Below are 20,311 nucleotides of genomic sequence, written 5' to 3' on the forward strand. Positions count from 1 at the left end.
AACCGCGTAGAACTGTTGGAATGGTGGGCTATCAAGCAAACTTGTAATTCTTTAATTAGCAGCAAAATGTTTCAGAAGATTTCTTTTGTTTAGTAGCAGTTTTATTAGGGTAGTGATGTGCAGTTAGCAATTATAAATTGCCTATCATTATTCTGACTATATTAAGCTGAAAGAAAACTAATCTGTTGTTGTTTGGATTAGCCTACTGCTTTTCTTTCCTTGTGATCTTACTTAATAGTCCTCAGTTTGCCACTCGTATGTACATTTTTTGTGTTTTACTTATGTGTTTATTTTGTTTTTATGATTTAGTTATGCCGTCATTGCCTATGGCTGTGCCAGCTGTCCCAGACTTACTTGTGAAAGGGAAGGCTGCCAAACAGAATTCTGTTACCACTGCAAGCAAGTGTGGCACCCTAACCAGACATGTGACATGGCACGTCAACAGCGTGCACCATCATTCGGAGTGCGAAGGAAGCACCCTTCTGGGATCAGCTATGGTCAGGAATCTGGCTCAGGTATGTGTTTGATGAAGATGCCAACCCTGAAACATATATTTTATGCATGAACTCCAGGTGTGAGCTTTATTGCATGCTTGCATGCATATCTCCTACTTGAAGGGCCACTGGGAGAGTTGACAGTCATTGTAGTACTCAGTGCTACTACAGCGATAGCCACAATCTTCCAGGTCCTGCCCAGATTCTTTTGTGAGCAGTTTTACTCTGCACAGTGACCACGGGATTACCTGCACAGCACTGCCCCCATATGCAAATTTGTAGAATATTAGTTGTAAGCAAAGCATTCTCTGATTGAATTAGGTAGAGTTTGTGATGTCACCAACCCTGCTCTCCACCTTCTTCAATCAGAGATTGCCTTGTATTCACTAAGAAAAAATACAAGGCATTCTATGAATGGCAACAATGCCGAGTGACGGAGCCCCTGTGATCTGTGTGCTGAGTGGAAGCTGCAAGTACAGGACTTGACAGGGGCTATTACTGTATTAGCACCAAGTACTACAAAAAAAAACAACAAATGAATATTTGTACCTTGTGAAAATTTTGTAATTTGAATTGATTTCACCCACCTGTAAACCCCTGTACAGAAGCAATGGGGAAGGGTAGGAGTCAATGAGGTGCCCTGTATGCACATGTACTTATAAGGTTGACAGGAGGAGAGTTTACCTTATCAATGTGTTGCTGCTCTTTCATGGTGTAAGCAAAGACTGGGGGCAGGGAGGTGACCTAGCTGCATTGCTTAAAGCAGACTTCTAGCCACAATTGATTAATAAACCCATTTAGAGCCTAAGATCACTTAAAAATAAATAAATAAATAAATGCACATATTTTATTCACAAGACCCTCCAGGACATTGCACCTGTGATCATGGGTGCTTTGTCAGGCTTTTGGCAGACAAGCACTACAGCTTTCTGTCCATAACTCTGTATGAACTATCAAAAAAACTGCAGGGCTTAAGTATAAACTACAAGGGCTTGCTCATCTGCACCCTCACAGTTCTTTGAAAAATTCTAACTATCTTCCGTAGCGGCAGACAGGATTTGTTTTCTTACTCATAGATTCCTGTGAATGAATGTTGCGACTGTGCAGGCGGTGCCACACAGATTTCAAATGTGACAGCAGGAAAAAACCCCACCCGTTGTCACAGGGAGTAGGGAATCTGGCCGTTGGAGCCATGTGACAAACAGCATGTTACGCCTTTTAAATATGGGTGTAATATGCTCCTAAAGGTGAACCTATACTTTAACCACTTGCCTACAGGGCACTTATACCCCCTTCCTTACCAGGCCAATTTTCAGCTTTCAGCGCTGTCGCACTTTGAATGACAGTTGCAAGGTCATGCAACATTGTACCCACATGACATTTTTATCATTTTTTTCTCACAAATAGAGCTTTCTTTTGGTGGTATTTACTTGTCGCTGGGGTTTTTATTTTTTGCGCTATAACCAAAAAAAAAGCAAAAAATTTGGAAAAAAAAGGTTTCTTTGTTTCTATTATAAAATTTTGCAAACAGGTAATTTTTATCCTTTACTGATGTGCGTTGATGAGGCTGCACTGATGGACACTGATAGGCAGCACTGATAGTCAGCACTGATAGATGGGTACTGATAGTCGGCACTGATAGATGGGTACTGATAGTCGGCACTGATAGGCGGGCACTGATAGTCGGCACTGATAGTCGGCACTGATAGGCAGCACTGATAGGCAGCACTGATTGGCACAACTGCTGGGCACTCACTGGCAGCACTGCTGGGCTGCACTGATGGGCACAGGTGGGTGGCACTGATGGGCAGAGTTGGGTGACACTGGTGGGCGGAACTGGTGGGTGGCACTGCTGGGCACCCTGATGATCGGTGCCGATCCCTGCTCTGACAGCTGCCGGTTCTCGGCAGTACTTTCCCCACATTCTGACAGCGTGAGGAAAGTGCAGCCGAGAACCGGCAATTGCATTTCCCTGTGATCGTGTCATTGGAGATTGCCGGGGGGGCGTGCAGGAGAGCGCGTTCTAGGAGGACGTCATATGACGCCCTCCCAGAACTGGCCGGCCGCAGCGTAGCCGACATTCGGCTATCTGCGGTCGGCAACTGGTTATACTGCATCTATGGTCAAACTTTTAAATATTTTTTTCATTTCCACATTGAAATTCAATCATTTCTGTACTACACCTATTCATTAAAATGATCTTGAAGCTTGAAAACCTTACTTTCTTATTCATACAGTGCAGGACACAGACAAAGTATTCATAAACCCTGGGTTTTAGTCTCCTACTTTCAGGTGATTGGACACTGGCAAAATCTTCGAGAACTGAGCACCTCCCCTATAACCCTACCCTACTCAGTGAGTCCTCAGTTTTGTGCTAAGGTTGTGTCCTAAGGGTATAGATCTTTTTTTCTGTTTTAGAGAAATCACTCTTAGTGAAACTAATTTTTCAGTCAATCTCACTTTCTTCTAATGCCACAGATAGTCCAGATTGGCTTATCCTCAGTAAAACATATGGGAGACCATGCTGTGGGGATGGCCTGTAATGTTGCTTTAGGCACTGGAAGGGCTCTCAACTCAGCACTTGTGCAGTATATGTAGACATCAGCAGGATGCTATATACAGTGCCTGTATTCATACTCTTTGAAATTTTCCACATTTTGTCATGTTACAACCAAAAAGGTAAATGTTTTTTATTGGGATTTTATGTGATTGACCAACACAAAGTGGCACATAATTGTGAAGTGGAAGGAAAATGATAAATGGTTTTCAAAATGTTTTACAAATATCTGAAAAGTGTGGTGTGCATTTGTATTCAGTCCCCTGAGTCAATATTTTGTAGAACCACCTTTTGCTGCATTTACAGCAGTAAGTCTTTTTTGGGTATGTCTCTACCAGCTTTGCACATCTAGAGTGACATTTGTGCCCATTCTTCTTTGCAAAATAGCTCAAGCTCTGTCAGATTGGATGGATAGCATCTGTGAACAGCAATTTTCAAGTCTTGCCACAGATTCTCAATTGGATTTAGGTCTGGACTTTGACTGGGCTATTCTAACACTCCTTCCATCCATCTTCCCATCAACTTTGACCAGCTTCTCTGGCCCTGCTGAAGAAAAGCATACCCACAACATGAAACTGCTACCACCATGTTTCACGGTGGGGATGGTGTGTTCACGGTGGTGTGCAGTGTCAGTTTTCTGCCACACATAGCGGAAATGATTTTCTCCCCTTCCCAAAGCTTTGTCAAACCCTACTTAGTAGAGGGAGATCACTAAACAGTGGTTTATTTGTAAAGTCAATCCTATCATGTCAGTCTTAAAACAAACATTTCACTGTCCTTATTGAAGGTATTCATTCCTTCAAAGGTTCCGTAAATAGAAAGTTTGGGATGCTTCTAAAGGCTTCTCTTACTCTGACTGGCCCAGACCTGCTGTCAGCTTTCGTTCCAATTTCAGTTTATCAAACTGCAGCTAACTGAACTAGGGCAATAAAAAAACCAACATGACCCTGTATTCCAGGATTTCTGGATTCTACGACAAATTACCACTGTTGTTGGCCTAGGCCAAGAATCCTTTAGTGCTGGCTTTGGATGCCCTAATAATTCCCTGTTCTCAGTTCAGGCTAATTTATGTTAAGACACCTGTGAAGGACTTGAGAAAAGTTGAAGGTGTTGCATATTTTTATGTTGCACAGTATTTGCAGAGAATTCTAAAAAGCAACTTTTTTAAAGAAAAAATAATGCACTTTATTGAATATTAATGCACAAAAACACAATATAGTACCCCATTTTTGGTAAAATATAAAAGCTATTACACCAAGTGAATAGATGCCAAACATGTCACATTTTAAAATTGCCTATGCCCATGGATCGGCGACAGACTTTGGTACCTAAAAATCTCCATATAGGCAACGCTTTAAAAGCCTTTACAGGTTACCAGTTTAGAGTTACACAGGAGGTCTGGTGCTAGAATTATTGCTCTTGCTCTGATGTTCACGGTAATACCTCACATGTGTGGTGCAACTGCCGTTTACATATGTGTGCATTCTCATTTGTGTATAAGCACATATTTGTTTTATGTATATATTTTATTTTTTTTTACACCAACTTTTAAATGTTTTTTTTAATCCCTTTTATTGCCATTACAAGGGATGGACAACATTCCTTGTGATAACATGGGCTATGACAGGTCCTCTTTTTGTAGAGATATGGGGTCTGTCTATGTCTCTTCTGGCCTCCACAAGATCATATCAAACTGATAACGGTTTGAGCCGATGCTTTTACAAGCTGGTAATGGCTTGTTTATATGAGACCAAAACTGGAAATGACAAAATCCTTTTTACTTCCTGTTTGACGTCACACAGTGGGAGGAATGACATCCGTTCCTGTCACTGTGTCTTAAGAACCAGATGCCGCTGGGTGCATCCTTCCAGAGCTCCTCTTTAGCCACTGATTATTTTAACAACATGCGGAATTGCTCTAAAAAGTATATCTCGGTCATCGCTGTCTCGGTCACCCTTCCCATCCAAGTACGTATGGATACGTCCTATGGATGGGTAGTGGTTAAAGCCCAGGTCTCAAAAGACAGTGGTCACTGAGACTTACTCCTACCTTACTGAAAGTAATAAAAGCCACTTCTAGGATGGTCTACTATCATACCCGGAAACTCTTCTTTGCCTGGTGTGAACATAGGTACTTCAATCCCACAGATTCTGTGTCTCGCATTCTGGCCTTCCTGCAATCAGGTCTGTACCAGAACTTGGCCTTAAGCACATTAAAAAGGCAGGTTTCGACTTTGTCTTTTTTCCTTTTTTTAAAGACTCCTGGCTTAGCTCTTCCTTGTAAAAACTTTTGTTCATGGTGTATCCTGCATTAAGCCTCCCTTGCAACACCCTGTTTTTCTTTGGACTCCTAACATGGTTCTCTCTGCCCTGCAGATACCACCCTTTGAACCCCTCAGGGATATTCTCTTGTATGTCCACTCCTGCAAAGTAGCCTTTTTGGTTGCCGTCAGATGTGTCTGAGTTGGCTGTTTTCTCTTGTAAGGAGCCTTATATTTCACTTATGCACCAGACCATCCTTTCTTCTCTAGATGGTATTGGTCTTCCACCTAAGTGAGGACATAATCCTACCACCCCTATGCCTTGCTCCAATGCATCTGAAGGAAATCTCTCTTACGTTGCCCGCAATAGGCCAGCAGGGGAGGGGAGTGCATAGCTGTCTCTCCCTTCTGGGTGCATACAACCCCTCTCACTGCCAGTGCACCAGCACTCACAACCCTGCTTTCTGCCACTGCTCTCACTGCACTGATGCTGTAACTACGCCCATTGTGCACTCATCCACTCGCTGCCACTGCACCTGACATGCACTCATGATCTCTCTGGACCAACTGTGCGTGTGGGTGGGTGTGTGTAAAGTTGTTTGCTGTTTTGTTTTTGTTTTTTTTTAATTTGCGCTGACACACATTTCTGTGTTCAACCCTTTCAACCAATGGGCACACTTTTAAAATTTGATTTATAAAAGGACTGTAAATAACACTGATCTCTGACAGTCTCATGTAGTTTGTGTCTAGTCTATAAGACTGTCTCTGGAACAGTTCTGACATCTCCTGTTGCACATCAGCAGTCTGACAATTTTCTTTAACCACTTGCCCTCCTGAGGATTTACCCCCCTTAATGACCAGGCCTCGTTTTGCTACTGGGCGCTGCACTAATTCAACTGATAATTGCGCGGTCATGCAATGCTGCACCCAAACGAAATTTACTTCCTTTTTTTCACACAAATAGAGCTTTCTTTTGGTGGTATTTGATCACCTGTGCGCTTTTTATTTTTCACGCTATAAACAAAAAAAGACCAAACATTTTGAAGAAAAACGATATTTTTTACTTTTGGCTATAAAAAATATATAGTAAACTCAAAGTTAGTTATAAATTTAGGACAAAATGCATTCTGCTACATGTTTTTGGTAAACAAAATCCCAATCGGTGTACATTGATTGCTTTGTGTGAAAGTTATAGCGTCTACAAACTATGGTATAGATATTGCAATTTACGCCATTTTTTTGCTTTACAGCACTGCACTAGTTTAACAATTGCGCGGTCATGCAATACGGTACATAAATTAAATTTGTTTTTTTTCACACAAATAGAGCTTTATTTTGGTGTTATTTTATCACCTGTGTGCTTTTTATTTTTGGCGCTATAAACGAAAAAAATTTGGAGAAAAAAAATGTTTTTGAAAAGAACGATATTTTCTCATTTTTGTCATAAAAAATATCCAAAAAAACTAAAATTTCGTCATAACTTTAGGCCAAAATGTATTCTGCTACATGTTTTTGGTTAAAAAAATCCCAAAAAGTATATATTTATTGTAGACGCCAAAACTTTAACAGAAAGCAAACTATGGTATAGATAATGGAATTTACACAGCTTTTCCTTTCTGACTGCCCATCACATTTCACCTTTCCTAAGCTATCTGCTGAGAGGCATATTGAGTCCATGGAAGATTTATTTTTTTTCCACAAGTATCTGGAAAATGACAAAAACCTTTTTTTTTTTACACAAAGTTGTCATTTAAATTATGTATTTCTCACACAAATCATGGGTATATGTGGAATTACACCCCAAAATACATTCTGCTACTTCTACCGAGTATGGGGATACCACATGTGTGAGACTTTTTGGGAGCCTAGCCACATACAGGAGCCTGAAATCCAATGATCACTTTGAAAGCCTGAAGGTGCGTAACTTCCTCACTACCTATCACAGTTTCGGAGGCCGTGAAATGCCAGGATAGCACCAAACCCCCCAAAATGACCCCTTTTTGGAAAGTAGGCACCCCAAAGAATTTAAAAAGAGGCATGATGAGTATTTTGCAGATCTCATTTTTTCTCTCAAGGCTTTGAAATATAAAATAAAAGAAAAAATGTTTTTGTTTTTTTTCTTCAGTTTTCAAAAACTTGTGGCAACAGATGAGATCTGCAAAATACTCACCATGCTTCTGATCAAATTCTTTGGGGTGTCTACTTTCCAAAAAGTGGTCATTTGGGGGGGGTGAGGGTTGGTGCTATCCTGGCATTTCAAGGCCTCCGGAACTGTGATACTCAGGAAGTGTAATGAGGAAATAAAGCCCTTTTTAAAGCCTGAGGGTGCTTATTGGATTTTGGGGTCCTGTACTTGGCTAGCCTGCCAAAACATCTCTCACATGTGATACCCTCATGATTGGGAGAAGTAGCAGAATGTATTTTGGGGAGTAATTCCACATATACCCATGGCATGTGTGAGCAATAAATCATTTGTGACAATTTTGTATATTAAAAAAAAAAAAAAAAAAAATTTTTTGTTTGTCATTTTCCAAAAATTTGTGGTAAAAAAATTAATTCTTCTAATGATTCAACATGCCTCTCAGCAAATAGTTTGGGGTGTCTACTTTCCAAAAAGGGGTAGTTTTGGTGGGTGGGGGCATTTTATGCCCAGCATTAGAAGTTTATGCCACACATCACTCACTCTTCTAACCACCTGAAGACCAAGCCTTTTCTGACACTTTTTGTTCACATGAAAATAATCTGTATTTTTTGCTAGGAAATTAATTTAAACCCCAAACATTATATATTTTTTTAAAGCAAACACCCTAGTGAATAAAATATTGGGTGCTGCAATTTTTTATGTCATCTAGTACTTTAAGAAAAAAATACACTTTTTTTTACTTTTAATGCACAAAAACACTAAATATTGGCCAATTATATGGTAAAATAAAAAAGAAGATGGTATGCCGAGTAAATAGATACCAAACATGACATGCTTTAAAACTGTGCATGCCTTGTGCAATGGCGACAAACTGCATACGTTTTAAAAGCCTTTACAAGCTACCATTTTAGATTTACAGAGGAGGTCTAGTGTTAGAATTACTGCCCTTGATCTGACGTTCGTGTCGATACCTCACATGCATGGTACAACCGCTGTTTCCATACTGGCACAGGTTCAATGCTCACGAATGCAAATGCAGGGGGGCAAGGGTACTTATTTTTATTTATTTTTTATTATTTTTGCACTGTCCCTTCATTTTTTTTTTTTTTTTTTTTGATCACTTTTAATGCTATCACAGGGAATGCAAATATCCCCTATAACTTCAATGGGCATTGTCATATATTCTTTTTTGAGAAATCTGGGTTCTATCAGACTCTGGATTTCTCCTCTGCCCTTACATTATCTAATCAAACCAAGATCGGTGTGATCAGGTGCTTTCCCAATTTACAAATGGCGCTGTTTATATCCTGTGAAACTGAAGTGATGAAATGCTCATATCTTCCGATTTCTTAGGCTATAGAGATGATTGGCACCATTTTGGTGCTCTATGGTCAGCTAGCAGAAACACCGGCTGCATTCTCAGGTTGCCCTGATGGCACAGGACTGCCCGAGAAGGCCGTGGAAGGCAGTGGGGGAGGCATCATCTTCTGCCGCTTGTAAAAGCAATCCTGCAGCTAATTTGCTACTAGGATTGCTTTTACATGAAAGTCGATCGCTGGCTGAAAAAAACGATACCAAGAAGATGCCTGCAGCTGCAGGCATCATCCTGGTATAACCATTCAAAGTTCAGTGATGTACCAGTACCTCGGTTTACGAATTTAATTCATTCTGCAGGACATTTCATATAGCGAAAAATTTGTAAACCGAAACACTGTTTCCCATAGGAATGCATTGAAAACCAATTAATCCGTTCAGAAGGTCAGAAAAACAGTGAACGCTACTAAAATACTGCATGAGTTATTTTATTTTATTAACTCATGCAGTATTTTAGTAGTGACAACCATGTGTTAATATTGCAATGTAAGAAAAATTTTAATTGCAGGTAATTCACTCAGCTGTCAGGTGCTAGTTTTTAAATGTAATTGCTGTTTTTTTTTTTTTCCCCTTCACTATACATTAGTTCAGAAATTCAGCAGTTACTTCCCCCTCCAGCAGAAAGAGAGAAAGTTTCTTTTAGTTTATTTCCCCAAGTTAAAAGATACAATGTTTACTTTCAGTTTCTTAATATTCTTAGTATTGGGAAAAAAAAATAGTAAAACATTTGTAAACCAAGGCATTATTTTCAATGGATTTTCATTCGTAAACCAAAAATTACGTTAACAGAGGCATTCGTAAACCGAGGTATTACTGTATATGCTGTTTTTTTTTGTTTTTTTGTTTTTTTTGTATGTAGCCTGTGGACTGAATGGGGAAAAAAAGAGAAGAAATCTCTGCCAGAAAAAGTGTGTGGTATGTCCACATTGGAATATACCGCCCTGCATCCACCCATTTCTAATGATGGGCACACATTAGGTCACACTTTGCCACATGTGCCAGTTCCAAGATTGTACAAATGTCTAAATAGTGGCACGTTTGAATAAAAATTGTCCATGTATAAGTAGTACCCCATATGGAGAAGGATGACACCAAGTCCCAAACTATCTTCCCACTGCTCCCCATGTAGTCTGGTCATCCGGGGGGCTGCACGTGACTATCTTTTCCCTCGTAAATCCGCACAATACTTGTGCTCGCCACCTCACCAGCTTGTACTACACTTATGGGACTCGCCAAGTCATTCTGCAGTGCTGGTATTATTGTTGTTATACAGGATTTATATAGTGCCAACCGTTTGCTCAGTGCTTTACAATATAACGGGAGACAATACAGCAACAATACAATTCAATACAAGAGGGCTAGGAGGGCCTGATCCTGGGAGCTTACAATCTGAGGTATGTGAAAGACCAGGATGTACTAGACCGCTGGTGTCACCAGTTCACCAAAAGGTAGCACGGTACTAGTACTGGCACTCTGCTGCATATGAGAGTCATCAAAATTTACCGACAAGTGCTAACAGAGATCAGGCCTAATTTTGCCAACACTGCTGTTTTGTGTGCAATGTATCAAGTGACAGTGACCTACTGACACTGCACTTGCTGGGGGAGAAGGGGGGGTAAGCGTAGGGGCTAAATGCCGGTTTCCGGGGCTGATCCTGCTAATGCTGCGTTTTTGGGGACGCTATACTAATGTGAACGCTGGTATAGTGCTGATCTGGTCAAAGATATTGATCCGTTCAGACACTATACTAGCAATGGAGGTTTATTGTGTATGAGTGTCTTCCTGACAATCAAGGGGTTAAATGTGATGACTGGTGTACTGACGGGCAATCTGACGCCATCTGGGAGGGGCGTGAAAACCATGAGAGCGCCAATCACGGGGATATATATATATATATGTGTGTATATGTGATTTTGCGCACCTGTGCCGCCCTGTAGCAGTATTTCTGTGATAGGGCGGTCAGGAAGCGGTTACATAAGCGGTTTGTGTTACGGCGGTGCGTTACTTTAACTGACAATTGCGCGATCATGCAACGCTGCACCAAAATGAAATTTACATCTTTTTTCCCCACAAATTGAGCTTTCTTTCGGTGGTATTTAATCGCCTGTGTGTTTTTTATTTTAAGCGCTATAAAAAAATGACAATTTTGAGAAACAAAATTGAGCTTTCTTTCAGTGGTATTTATTCACCTGTGCATTTTTTTATTCTTCGCTCTATTAAAAAAAAAAAAGGACAATTTTGAGAAAAAAAAACATATTTTGGACTTTTTGCTATAAAACATGTCTAGTAAAAAAATTAAAAAATCTAATTTTGTCAAATTTCAGCCAAAATGTATTCTGCGACATGTCTTTGTTAAAAAAAAAAAATCCCAATACGTGTAAATTAATTGGTTTATGTGAAAGTTATAGCGTTTACAAATGGCGAGATAGATACTGGATTTTTAATTTTTTTTATACTAATAATGGCGGCGATCAGCGACCTAATGCGGGACTGCGGCGGACATTCTGACACTGGGGGGAACTGCCTTGGGGTCACTGACATCCCCAGTTACACCAATACAGTGATCAGTGCAAAAAAAAAACACTGACACTGTACTAAAGGCACTGGGGAGGAAGGGGTTAACTTTTTTAGGCAATCAAAGGGTTAACTGTGTGAGGGGAGTGTTTTACTAGTGGGCGGGGGTACTTTACAGGAACACACTAATCCTGAGAGCTAAACTCCGTTCCCAGGAACAGTGTGTTGGGAACTGACAGGGAGCAGAGCTGCATTGAAAACAATGCAGCTGTGCTCTGTGTCACTGTTTGCCAGCAATCGTCGGGACCCGGTGACCACGGGTAGGGCGGTCGCTCGCTCCCTACCTGTTTTGCAAAGTGACGATTTAAAATGTGATTTTGCGCAGTGGTGCCACCCTGTCGCCGTTTTTATACGTTCGGCAACCAGTTAATGTTACATTCACTGAATATTGTGTGGTGATGTCAGCCCCCCTCTATCAAGAAAGTTGACCACTACTGCAGTAGCTTGCCATACATATTTGGTTTCTATATTTAGTGCCGTACTTCATTATCATTGCCGGTACTGTTATGAAAAATACTACATGCTTGTAAGAGTTTTATGTTTTGAATATGGTTTTTTTTTTTTTTTTTTTTATTGAAGCTTAAATTTATTTATTTTTTATTTCTCTCCAGCTGATGATATGAAATCCTGCCCTCGGTGCAGTGCTTACATTATCAAGATGAATGATGGGAGTTGTAATCACATGACCTGTGCTGTGTGTGGCTGTGAATTCTGCTGGCTGTGTATGAAGGAAATCTCTGACCTCCATTACCTCAGGTAAATCTAAGATTTATTCCTTGCCTTGGTCCTTACGTAATACTTGTTTTAATACTCTTACCCCTTTTACATTTTACAGCCCCTCAGGGTGCACATTCTGGGGAAAAAAGCCATGGAGCAAGAAGAAGAAAATCATTTGGCAGTTGGGCACTCTAATTGGTGCTCCTGTTGGCATATCACTGATCGCTGGCATTGCCATACCTGCTATGGTCATTGGGATCCCTGTTTATGTGGGCAGAAAGGTTAGTTTTATCCTGTGGTGCTGGTAATACTTTTTATACTTCTAAATACAGTGTACTAACAGATTCTGTTATGATTATACACTGATAGGTTAGGACATCTTACAATATTAGGTCTCTATCTGCAGATCCATGGCCGTTTTGAAAACAAAAAAACTTCTAAACACAAGAAGAATTTGGCTGTGACAGGAGGGGTTATTTTATCTGTAATTGCATCTCCTGTTGTGGCAGCAGTCAGTGTTGGTACGTGTTAAATTATATTCAAACGTGTTATTTGCCATTGCCTTCTTTGTCCTGATCTTTTTTTTTTTTGGTTTTTTTGTTTTTCCAGGCATTGGTGTTCCTATCATGCTAGCTTATGTGTATGGAGTTGTGCCAGTGTCCCTATGCCGTGGAGGTGGTTGTGGTGTAAGCACAGCCAATGGCAAAGGAGTAAAAATTGACTTTGAAGAGGATGGACCAATTACAGGTAATTACATTAGAAATGAATTGTGAAAAGTCTGTATATGACCTGACAGGATTCTGTACTGAAAACTGAAGTTCTTCCATGCTAGATATTTTTCAAAGCTGTCATTTTGTGCACTTTAATTTGTTTAATTTTTCCATTTGTAGTGGCAGATGCATGGCGTGCGCTGAAAAACCCAAGTATTGGGGAGAGCAGCATGGAGGGTCTTACCAGTGTGCTAAGTACAAGTGGGAGCCCCACGGACGGATTAAGTGTTTTACAGGGAAACTACAGTGAAACGGCCAGCTTTGCTGCTCTTTCTGGGGGGACCTTAACTGGTGGCACATTAACTGGTGGTATGCTAAGTGGAGGGAGAGCCAAGTACTGCAGGTATTGTCCCTATGTGACTTATAATTGTTGCTGTTAGATCAGTCATAAATGACCCTAGGTTCTATCCATGAAACCATTACCTAGTATTGAGATCAGCTGCTACTCAGTACCACTTTGGGATTTTTGGATATCTAAAGCTTTTTGTTTATCCAAAATGGAAACCAGTGGCTCTTTTAATAGGACAATGTTACATGAATTGCTGGGTTTATAACATGGTGATATAATGTATACAGATACATTAAATCTTAAATCCGAATGAGAGAAGTCCAGTTATTAATGCTAGCCTTATATATGTACTGATGTGTATTTATAATGTGTACGCTAGAGAGAAATAAAGTATAAGACAATAAGTTTGGGATTTCTTGTCATTAACTTGTTTGCACTTTTAATGGCTGGTTAAATGTCCCTAATGATATTTATATTACTAAAATATCCATTATACAGATTGGAGGTTCAGGCTGATGTGCAGAAAGACACGTGTCAGAAAGATTCTGTAAGCCTGGGAGCTGTAAGTGACAGTGCCAGCACAAGAGCAATGGCTGGTTCCATCATCAGTTCATATAACCCACAGGAGAGGTACGTCATCATCACTCACTCACATCATAGTCTTCAGTCTTTGGGGCCCAGTAAATTTACAGACTGTATACTAAACAGTGTATATGTCAGAGAAGAAACTCCTCCCTTTCTGCTTTCCCCCACTCCAGTAAGATTCCCGGTTCTAAAAAACTAAAAGCAACCATACCCATTCCAGTGCTGCAGCAAATACCACTTCTCTTACAGATTTCATGCAGAATTCCACCCGCCCCCTGATGATAAAAATGGAAAGGGTTTTGCAAGCATCTTATCATAGTCATTTGTAGGTATCTGATCATTAAATTGCTGCCTCATGTATACCTGAACATTCACTGTTGTTTTGCCCATGGGGAAGTCCCCTTAAAGAGTACCTGTTATTTGTATAATGCTATTATATATACCACCTCCTCATACAGTTGTGCTGAAAAGTGTGCTTACCCTGGCAGGAATTGTGAAATTTTAGCATTGTTAATGAAAAACTAAACAAAAACCTGTATTTTATTTAAGGAGAGTGAGCATATTAAGCCATTTATTACCACATAGTTGCTTGGCTGCTTTTTAAATTATGATAACAGAAATAGCCCGGATCAAAAGTTTACATACCCTGGGATGTTTGGCCTTGGTACAGACACACAGGGTGACACACACTGGATAAAATGGCAATTAAAGGTTCATTTCACACATCTGTGTCTGTGTATAAATAGTCGAAGAGTTTGTTAGCTCTCATGTGGATGTACTGAGCACGCTAGATACTGAGCCATGGGGAACAGAAAAGAACTGGCAAAAGACCTGTGTAACAAGGTTATGGAACGTTAGAAAGATGGAAAAGAATATAAAAAGATATCCAAAGCCTTGAATATGCCAGTCAGTACTGTTCAGTCACTTATTAAGAAGTGGAAAATTCGGGGATCACTTGATGCCAAGGTCAGGTAGACCAAGAAAGATTGCAGCCACAACTGCCAGAAGAATTGCTCGGGATACAAGAAAAACCCACAGGGTATGGTTGTTTCAAGAAGCATAATATGACGATACTTGAACAAAAATTTGCTGCATGGTCGTGTTGCCAGAAATAAGCCTTTACTGCGCCAGTGCAACAAAAAGGCCACGTGAGGTGTCTCAAGTTGTTGCTGGACATAATATAACTGGGCTTTCTTTTTTTTTTGCGTCATTGACGCAGTAAAGACTTCTTTCTGGCAACTCAACCATACAGCTTATTTTATTCAAGTATCGTCATATTGTGCTCCTTGAAACAACCACACCGTCTTTTTCCAGAGCAGCCTGTATTCCTCCTGAGGTTCATGTGATTGAACAGTACTGACTGGCATATTTAACCAATAGCCGCCCGGCCAATAGCTGTTTGGTGGCCGGGAAAAGGCTGTAGATTTCCGGGTGGACGCCATATGGCGTCCTCCCACACATGCGCAGTTTTTGCGCTTGCAGAGCCGTGCAGCGGCACGATCTGTCACCGGCCGTGTACGTCGGACACGGCCGATGACAGATTTGAGTGACCAATCACAGCAGGTCACATGACAGTTGTATACAATGGATGGCTTCATTCATGCCATCCATTGTATACTAGTGTCTAGCTGTGAATGGTCACAGCAATCACATGCACATGTCATGTGATTAGCTGTGGCCAAATCACAGCTAATCACAAAAAAAAAAAACCCTGAATGAATCGATGTCATTCAGGTAAATGCTTGCTTATAGCAAAGTAATTCTTTGCTATAAGCAAGTTGTGTAAAAAAAAAAAAAAAAAAATGATCACTTCCCCAAAGTAGTACAATGTTACTATGGTAACATTGTACTACTTTGGACAGTGAAATATGAAAAAAAAATCTTAAAAAAAAGTAATAAAAAATTAAAAATAATAAAAAAAATATATATATTTTTTTTATACTGTCACCAGTCAGTGTCCCTGATCACCGCCATGCCAGTTCTATGATGACACTGTACTGCACTGGTGACAGTATGTAAAAAAAAAAAATTGTGAAAATATTTTTTTTTATTTTCATTTTCTGAAAAATACACCTTCAAAAAACTCGCCATGCCTCTTGTGAAGTACGTCGGACTGTCTACTTTGCAAAAAGGGGTCATTTGGGGGATATCTTTACTGTTCTGACATTCTTGGACCTCAAGAAATTAGATTGGCTGTCAGTACTTCAGGATTGATCAATATTCAGATCTATACCATAGTTTGTGAACTCTATAACTTTCCTACAAACTAAAAAATACATCCTAATTTGAGTTATTTTCACCAAATACATGTAGTAGAATACATCTTGGCCTAAATTTATGAAGAACAATATTTATTTGCAAACTTTTATAACAAAGAAAAACGTGTTTTTTGTTTTTGTTTTTGTTTTTTTTTTCAAAATCTTTTTTTGTTAATTTAGCAAAAAATAAAAACCCCGGCGTTGATTAAATACCACCAAAAGAAAGCTCTAATTGTGTGAATAAAATTATAAAATTTTAGTTTGGGTACAATGTTGTATGACCGTGCAATTGTTATTCAAAGTGTGAGAGCGCTGAAACCTGAAAAATGGCCTGGGCAGGAAGGGGTAAAAGTGCCCGGTATGGAAATGGTTAAGGCTTTGGATATATATATTTTTTTTTTTTTCCCAGACACTAATTGCAATTTAAAATCTACAGATGTGGGAAATTAACTTTTAATTGACATTTTAGCATGTGTCTGTGTCTGTACCATGGTCAAACATTCCAGGCTATTTGGGTGATTTCTGTTATAATTAAAAAAAAAAAACAGCAAAACAACTGTGATACTAAACGGCTTCATGTGCAGCCAGAGTGAGAAGAGTAATTTTATGATTTACTCTAAACTGATGAGCTGTAAATGCTTTAAAGTGTCCCCTAAGGACAGTTTTGGATATTGTATTTTTTTCCTCATCTTTTTACAAAATTTAGTAGATATATTGTGTTTTTGTGCAATAATATTAAATATTAGTTTGGTAAATGGTTGTAAATATTGTGCAATAAAAATAATCATTTGCAACTACCATGTTTATTTTTCAGATTCTCTGCTTTTAGAAAATGTTTCGTAGGGTTTAGGTAATCATCAGGTTAAAAATGCACATCTCATGCGTGGGGGGGGGGGAAATGCAGCCAAAAAGGAAAAAGTTAAAATTAAAGATGGCTGTGCCTGAACCTAGTGTTGTACTTGATTTAAAAAAAAAAAAAAAAAAAATACAATATTTCCCTGCACGGTAAAGGCATATTGTGCTAGTATGCATCGCATACTAGCACATTATAAAAGACTTGCCTCAAAATGAATCCTCCAGCAGTGCAGAGTTTAATACCACTTTAACCACTTGAAGTCCGGACACTTTTACCTCCTTCCTGTCCAGTCCAATTTTCAACTTTCAGCGCCATCACACTTTGAGCGACAATTGCGCGGTCATGCAACACTGTACCCATACGGATTTTTTAGTAATTTTTTGAGACAGATAAAACTTTATTTTGGTGGTATTTATTCACCACTGGGATTTTTTTTTAATTTTTTTGCAATATAAATGAAAGTCCAAAACTTTTGAAAAAAAGTGTTTTTCTTATAGAATTTTGCAAATAAATAATCTTTCTTCATAAATCTTGGCCAAAATGTATTCAGTTATCTTTTTAGCAAAAAAAACCCCCAAATTAGTTTTTTTTTTGTACATTATTTTTTTTTATATTATTATTATTATGTTTTGCGGGTTTTTTTTTCTTTTTTACATTCTGTCACCATAGTGACGCTGTACTGCTTGTGGGGGGCTATGAAGATTTTTTTTTTTTAACACTGATTGCTTTTACGGGTGTAAAAACAATCATTTCTCCTTCTCTCTGGCTGCATTCTTGCAGCCATTAAGAAATACTGTGTGAGTTGTGATTGGTCACAGCTTGTCACATGGTACAAGGCTGTTGTGAATAGTCTTGTACCATGTGACCTCTGTGATCATTCAGATTTCACACATAGTAAGCAATGATGTCAGAAGTGACATCTTGCTTACTACTCTGCATGTGATCACTGATTGGCCAATCAGGGATCACATGATCGGAACCTCACACAAAGGTCCTGTACAAGATCGGTGTTCCACTGTGTCCCAGGGAGCGCGCACAAACAGGGGGCCCACCCCTGCACTGCTCCTGTCTGGCCGTTTTTATATACATGGGCCAGATGGGAAGTGGTGAAAGAGTATTTGTCACATTTGCTTCCCATTGTGAGAAAAGCCTCCACACTTATGGTGAATGTGTAAGCCATTAAATTATTTAGCTGTGTTATACATAAACTTTAGGAAAGCTAAGGTTGGAGCGCTTGTTTGCGTTTCATGTTTTCAAACTGGGGGAGGGTGGTTTCTTTGTTTTCTGCAACATATGTAGAAATTAATCTTGCCTATCTTGTCTTTTTCTGTGAATCTGTGATTCAAAGAAATTAATGAAAATGTTGATTTGTGACATTTCAATGAATTGTAGAAAAAAAAAAACGTAAACCTTGCCCTGCATTATCAAAAGCCAAAGCACCATACTGACCATACAGAACGGCACTGGTTGTTTTAGCTGGCAAGCTAGTGTGAACAAGCCCTTAATATAATGTGTAATGAAACTGTTTAATGAGTTACATTAATGACATGTTGCTTTAATATTTTCTGTGCAGGGAGGTCAATAACATGGAGATTCAAGTTCACATTGAGGCCAAACCTTCTCGATACCAGTTGATGAGTGAGAGCAGCACTGAGGAATCTTTGCATGCCTCTGCCCCTCTTGTGGAGGGAGAGGAAGATGATGCTTGCAGGGGTCAAGCGACTGCTTGTGACATCACATTGGCACAGCCAGAGAGCATTCGCAGTGATCTGGAAAGCTCTGATGCCCAATCTGATGATGTACCAGACCTGGCATCAGAGGAGTATGATTCTCCCCACCTTCTCCCACCATCCCCCCCTGAACAACGCCATGAAAGCCCTCCACCCCGCATGTGTGCACAACAGGAGGGAATTTGTGCCCGAGAAGAGGGCCTTGCCAAACTGGAATTCATAGAGGTACGGGTGTGAAGTGCTGTAACTACCCACCTCAGTTTACTTCTTTTTTATTTTTTCCCTCTAAGGGAAGTCTCTCACAATGCTGTAAGTGGACAGGACCAATCAATGCACAGTCCTGCTGTATGCCACAAATGCTTTGTCTTGGACTATTATCTTCTGTTCTGCCCGTCACTGTGAAAGGCCTGTGTCTTGCTCCTGTAAATTCCTTTAATTTATTGACTTTGACTGGATGTATAGAGCATTATTTGGTTCTGTGGAACGTCACAAGGGATTTGGCGAATCTAATATTTTCTTTTCTTTTTTTTCCTTTGTAAGGAATTGTTGAATAAAATAAAACATATTAAAATTGAATAACTTGTAGAAATTCTTTAGAACATAATTTGGTCTTGTGCCTGAAGAAAGGAAAAGCTAAGTGTAGGTGTTGAGGTAAATATAACCAAAAACTAAATGTGTTAATTATAACAGAACAAAATCCTGTTTCAGTATGAATGAATATTCAAATGTTGTATAAATTAGTGCCAACCAGTGACTCTGTGTACTCAGTTCAAATATATACAGTGCTCAGCATAAATGAGTACACCCCAACAGATTTGTCATAAAACCTTTACTTTCCTTTCAGAATCAACATTTTCTATGGGACACTATACTACAGAATACTCCTCCCACTAATGCGGGCCATTGATTGTGTGCAAATTAACAAATCTTGTTTGCAAAGTATTTTTCCTAACAAATTCACCATGTTGCAAAAATGAATACAACCCAATGAACATATTTGAAGCAAATCTAAAGTTTAGACACCAAAATTATAATTAACAAGAATTCAACTACAGGTGAGTCTAGTTATTCATTAAACAGGTGTCCAGCAGACAGTTGATTATGTAAGTGTGTTTACTTTACATAGAAAACCCCTTCCCATTTCATGCTGTCAGCAATGGAACCACATGGAAGAGAAATGTCACAAAGCATTTCTTTACACAAGAAAGGTAAAGGCTACAAGAAGATAAGCAATGTTTTACTTACCAGTCAGAATACTGTAGCAAACGTGATACAAAGATGGAACTGCAGCCATCTCACAGAGATGTCCAGGCCATCCACAGAAGTTAACACCTCAACAGGGGTGCCTTCTGATAAGAGTTGAAGAAAATCACCATGCAAGTTCACAGCAGTTAGCTAAAGTAGAAAGCCAAACTGAGGTGATTGTTTCCTGTGACAGAATACGCTGTACACTGCAGAGGAATGGCATGCATGGGTGTCGTCCACAAAGGAAGCCTCTCCTGAAGCCCATGTACAAAAAAAAGCCTGCCTGGAATTTGCCAGGGCCAGGCTGAAATAGACTACTGGAGCTGTGTACTCTGTAGTGATGAGACCAAGATAAATGTTTAACTGATGGCTTCAAAACTGTATGTCGTCGCAAAGGTGGGGAGTACAAAGAAAAATGCATGGTGCCTACAGTGAAATGTGGTGGTAGTGTCCTTCTGT

At 39.6% G+C, this 20,311-nt stretch overlaps 1 protein-coding gene across 1 annotated transcript in view; it reads left to right on the plus strand.

Annotated features, from left to right (window-relative positions):
• Positions 1 to 19,186, plus strand: part of RNF19B (ring finger protein 19B) — a 32,988-nt gene extending 13,802 nt beyond the window's left edge. Inside the window, exons 2-9 of the mRNA XM_089678989.1 lie at positions 310 to 515; positions 12,014 to 12,158; positions 12,238 to 12,400; positions 12,526 to 12,640; positions 12,729 to 12,866; positions 13,010 to 13,232; positions 13,677 to 13,808; positions 18,451 to 19,186. Coding sequence (XP_089535115.1) covers positions 310 to 515; positions 12,014 to 12,158; positions 12,238 to 12,400; positions 12,526 to 12,640; positions 12,729 to 12,866; positions 13,010 to 13,232; positions 13,677 to 13,808; positions 18,451 to 18,844 — 1,516 coding nt within the window. The 3' untranslated portion in view covers positions 18,845 to 19,186. The remainder of the gene's footprint in view (positions 1 to 309; positions 516 to 12,013; positions 12,159 to 12,237; positions 12,401 to 12,525; positions 12,641 to 12,728; positions 12,867 to 13,009; positions 13,233 to 13,676; positions 13,809 to 18,450) is intronic.
• Positions 19,187 to 20,311: the final 1,125 nt, after the last annotated feature.

This window comes from Staurois parvus, unplaced genomic scaffold (assembly GCF_062004578.1).
Source record: "Staurois parvus isolate SC_StPar_1 unplaced genomic scaffold, SC_StPar_1.0 ptg000214l, whole genome shotgun sequence".
NCBI classification, from domain to species: domain Eukaryota; kingdom Metazoa; phylum Chordata; class Amphibia; order Anura; family Ranidae; genus Staurois; species Staurois parvus.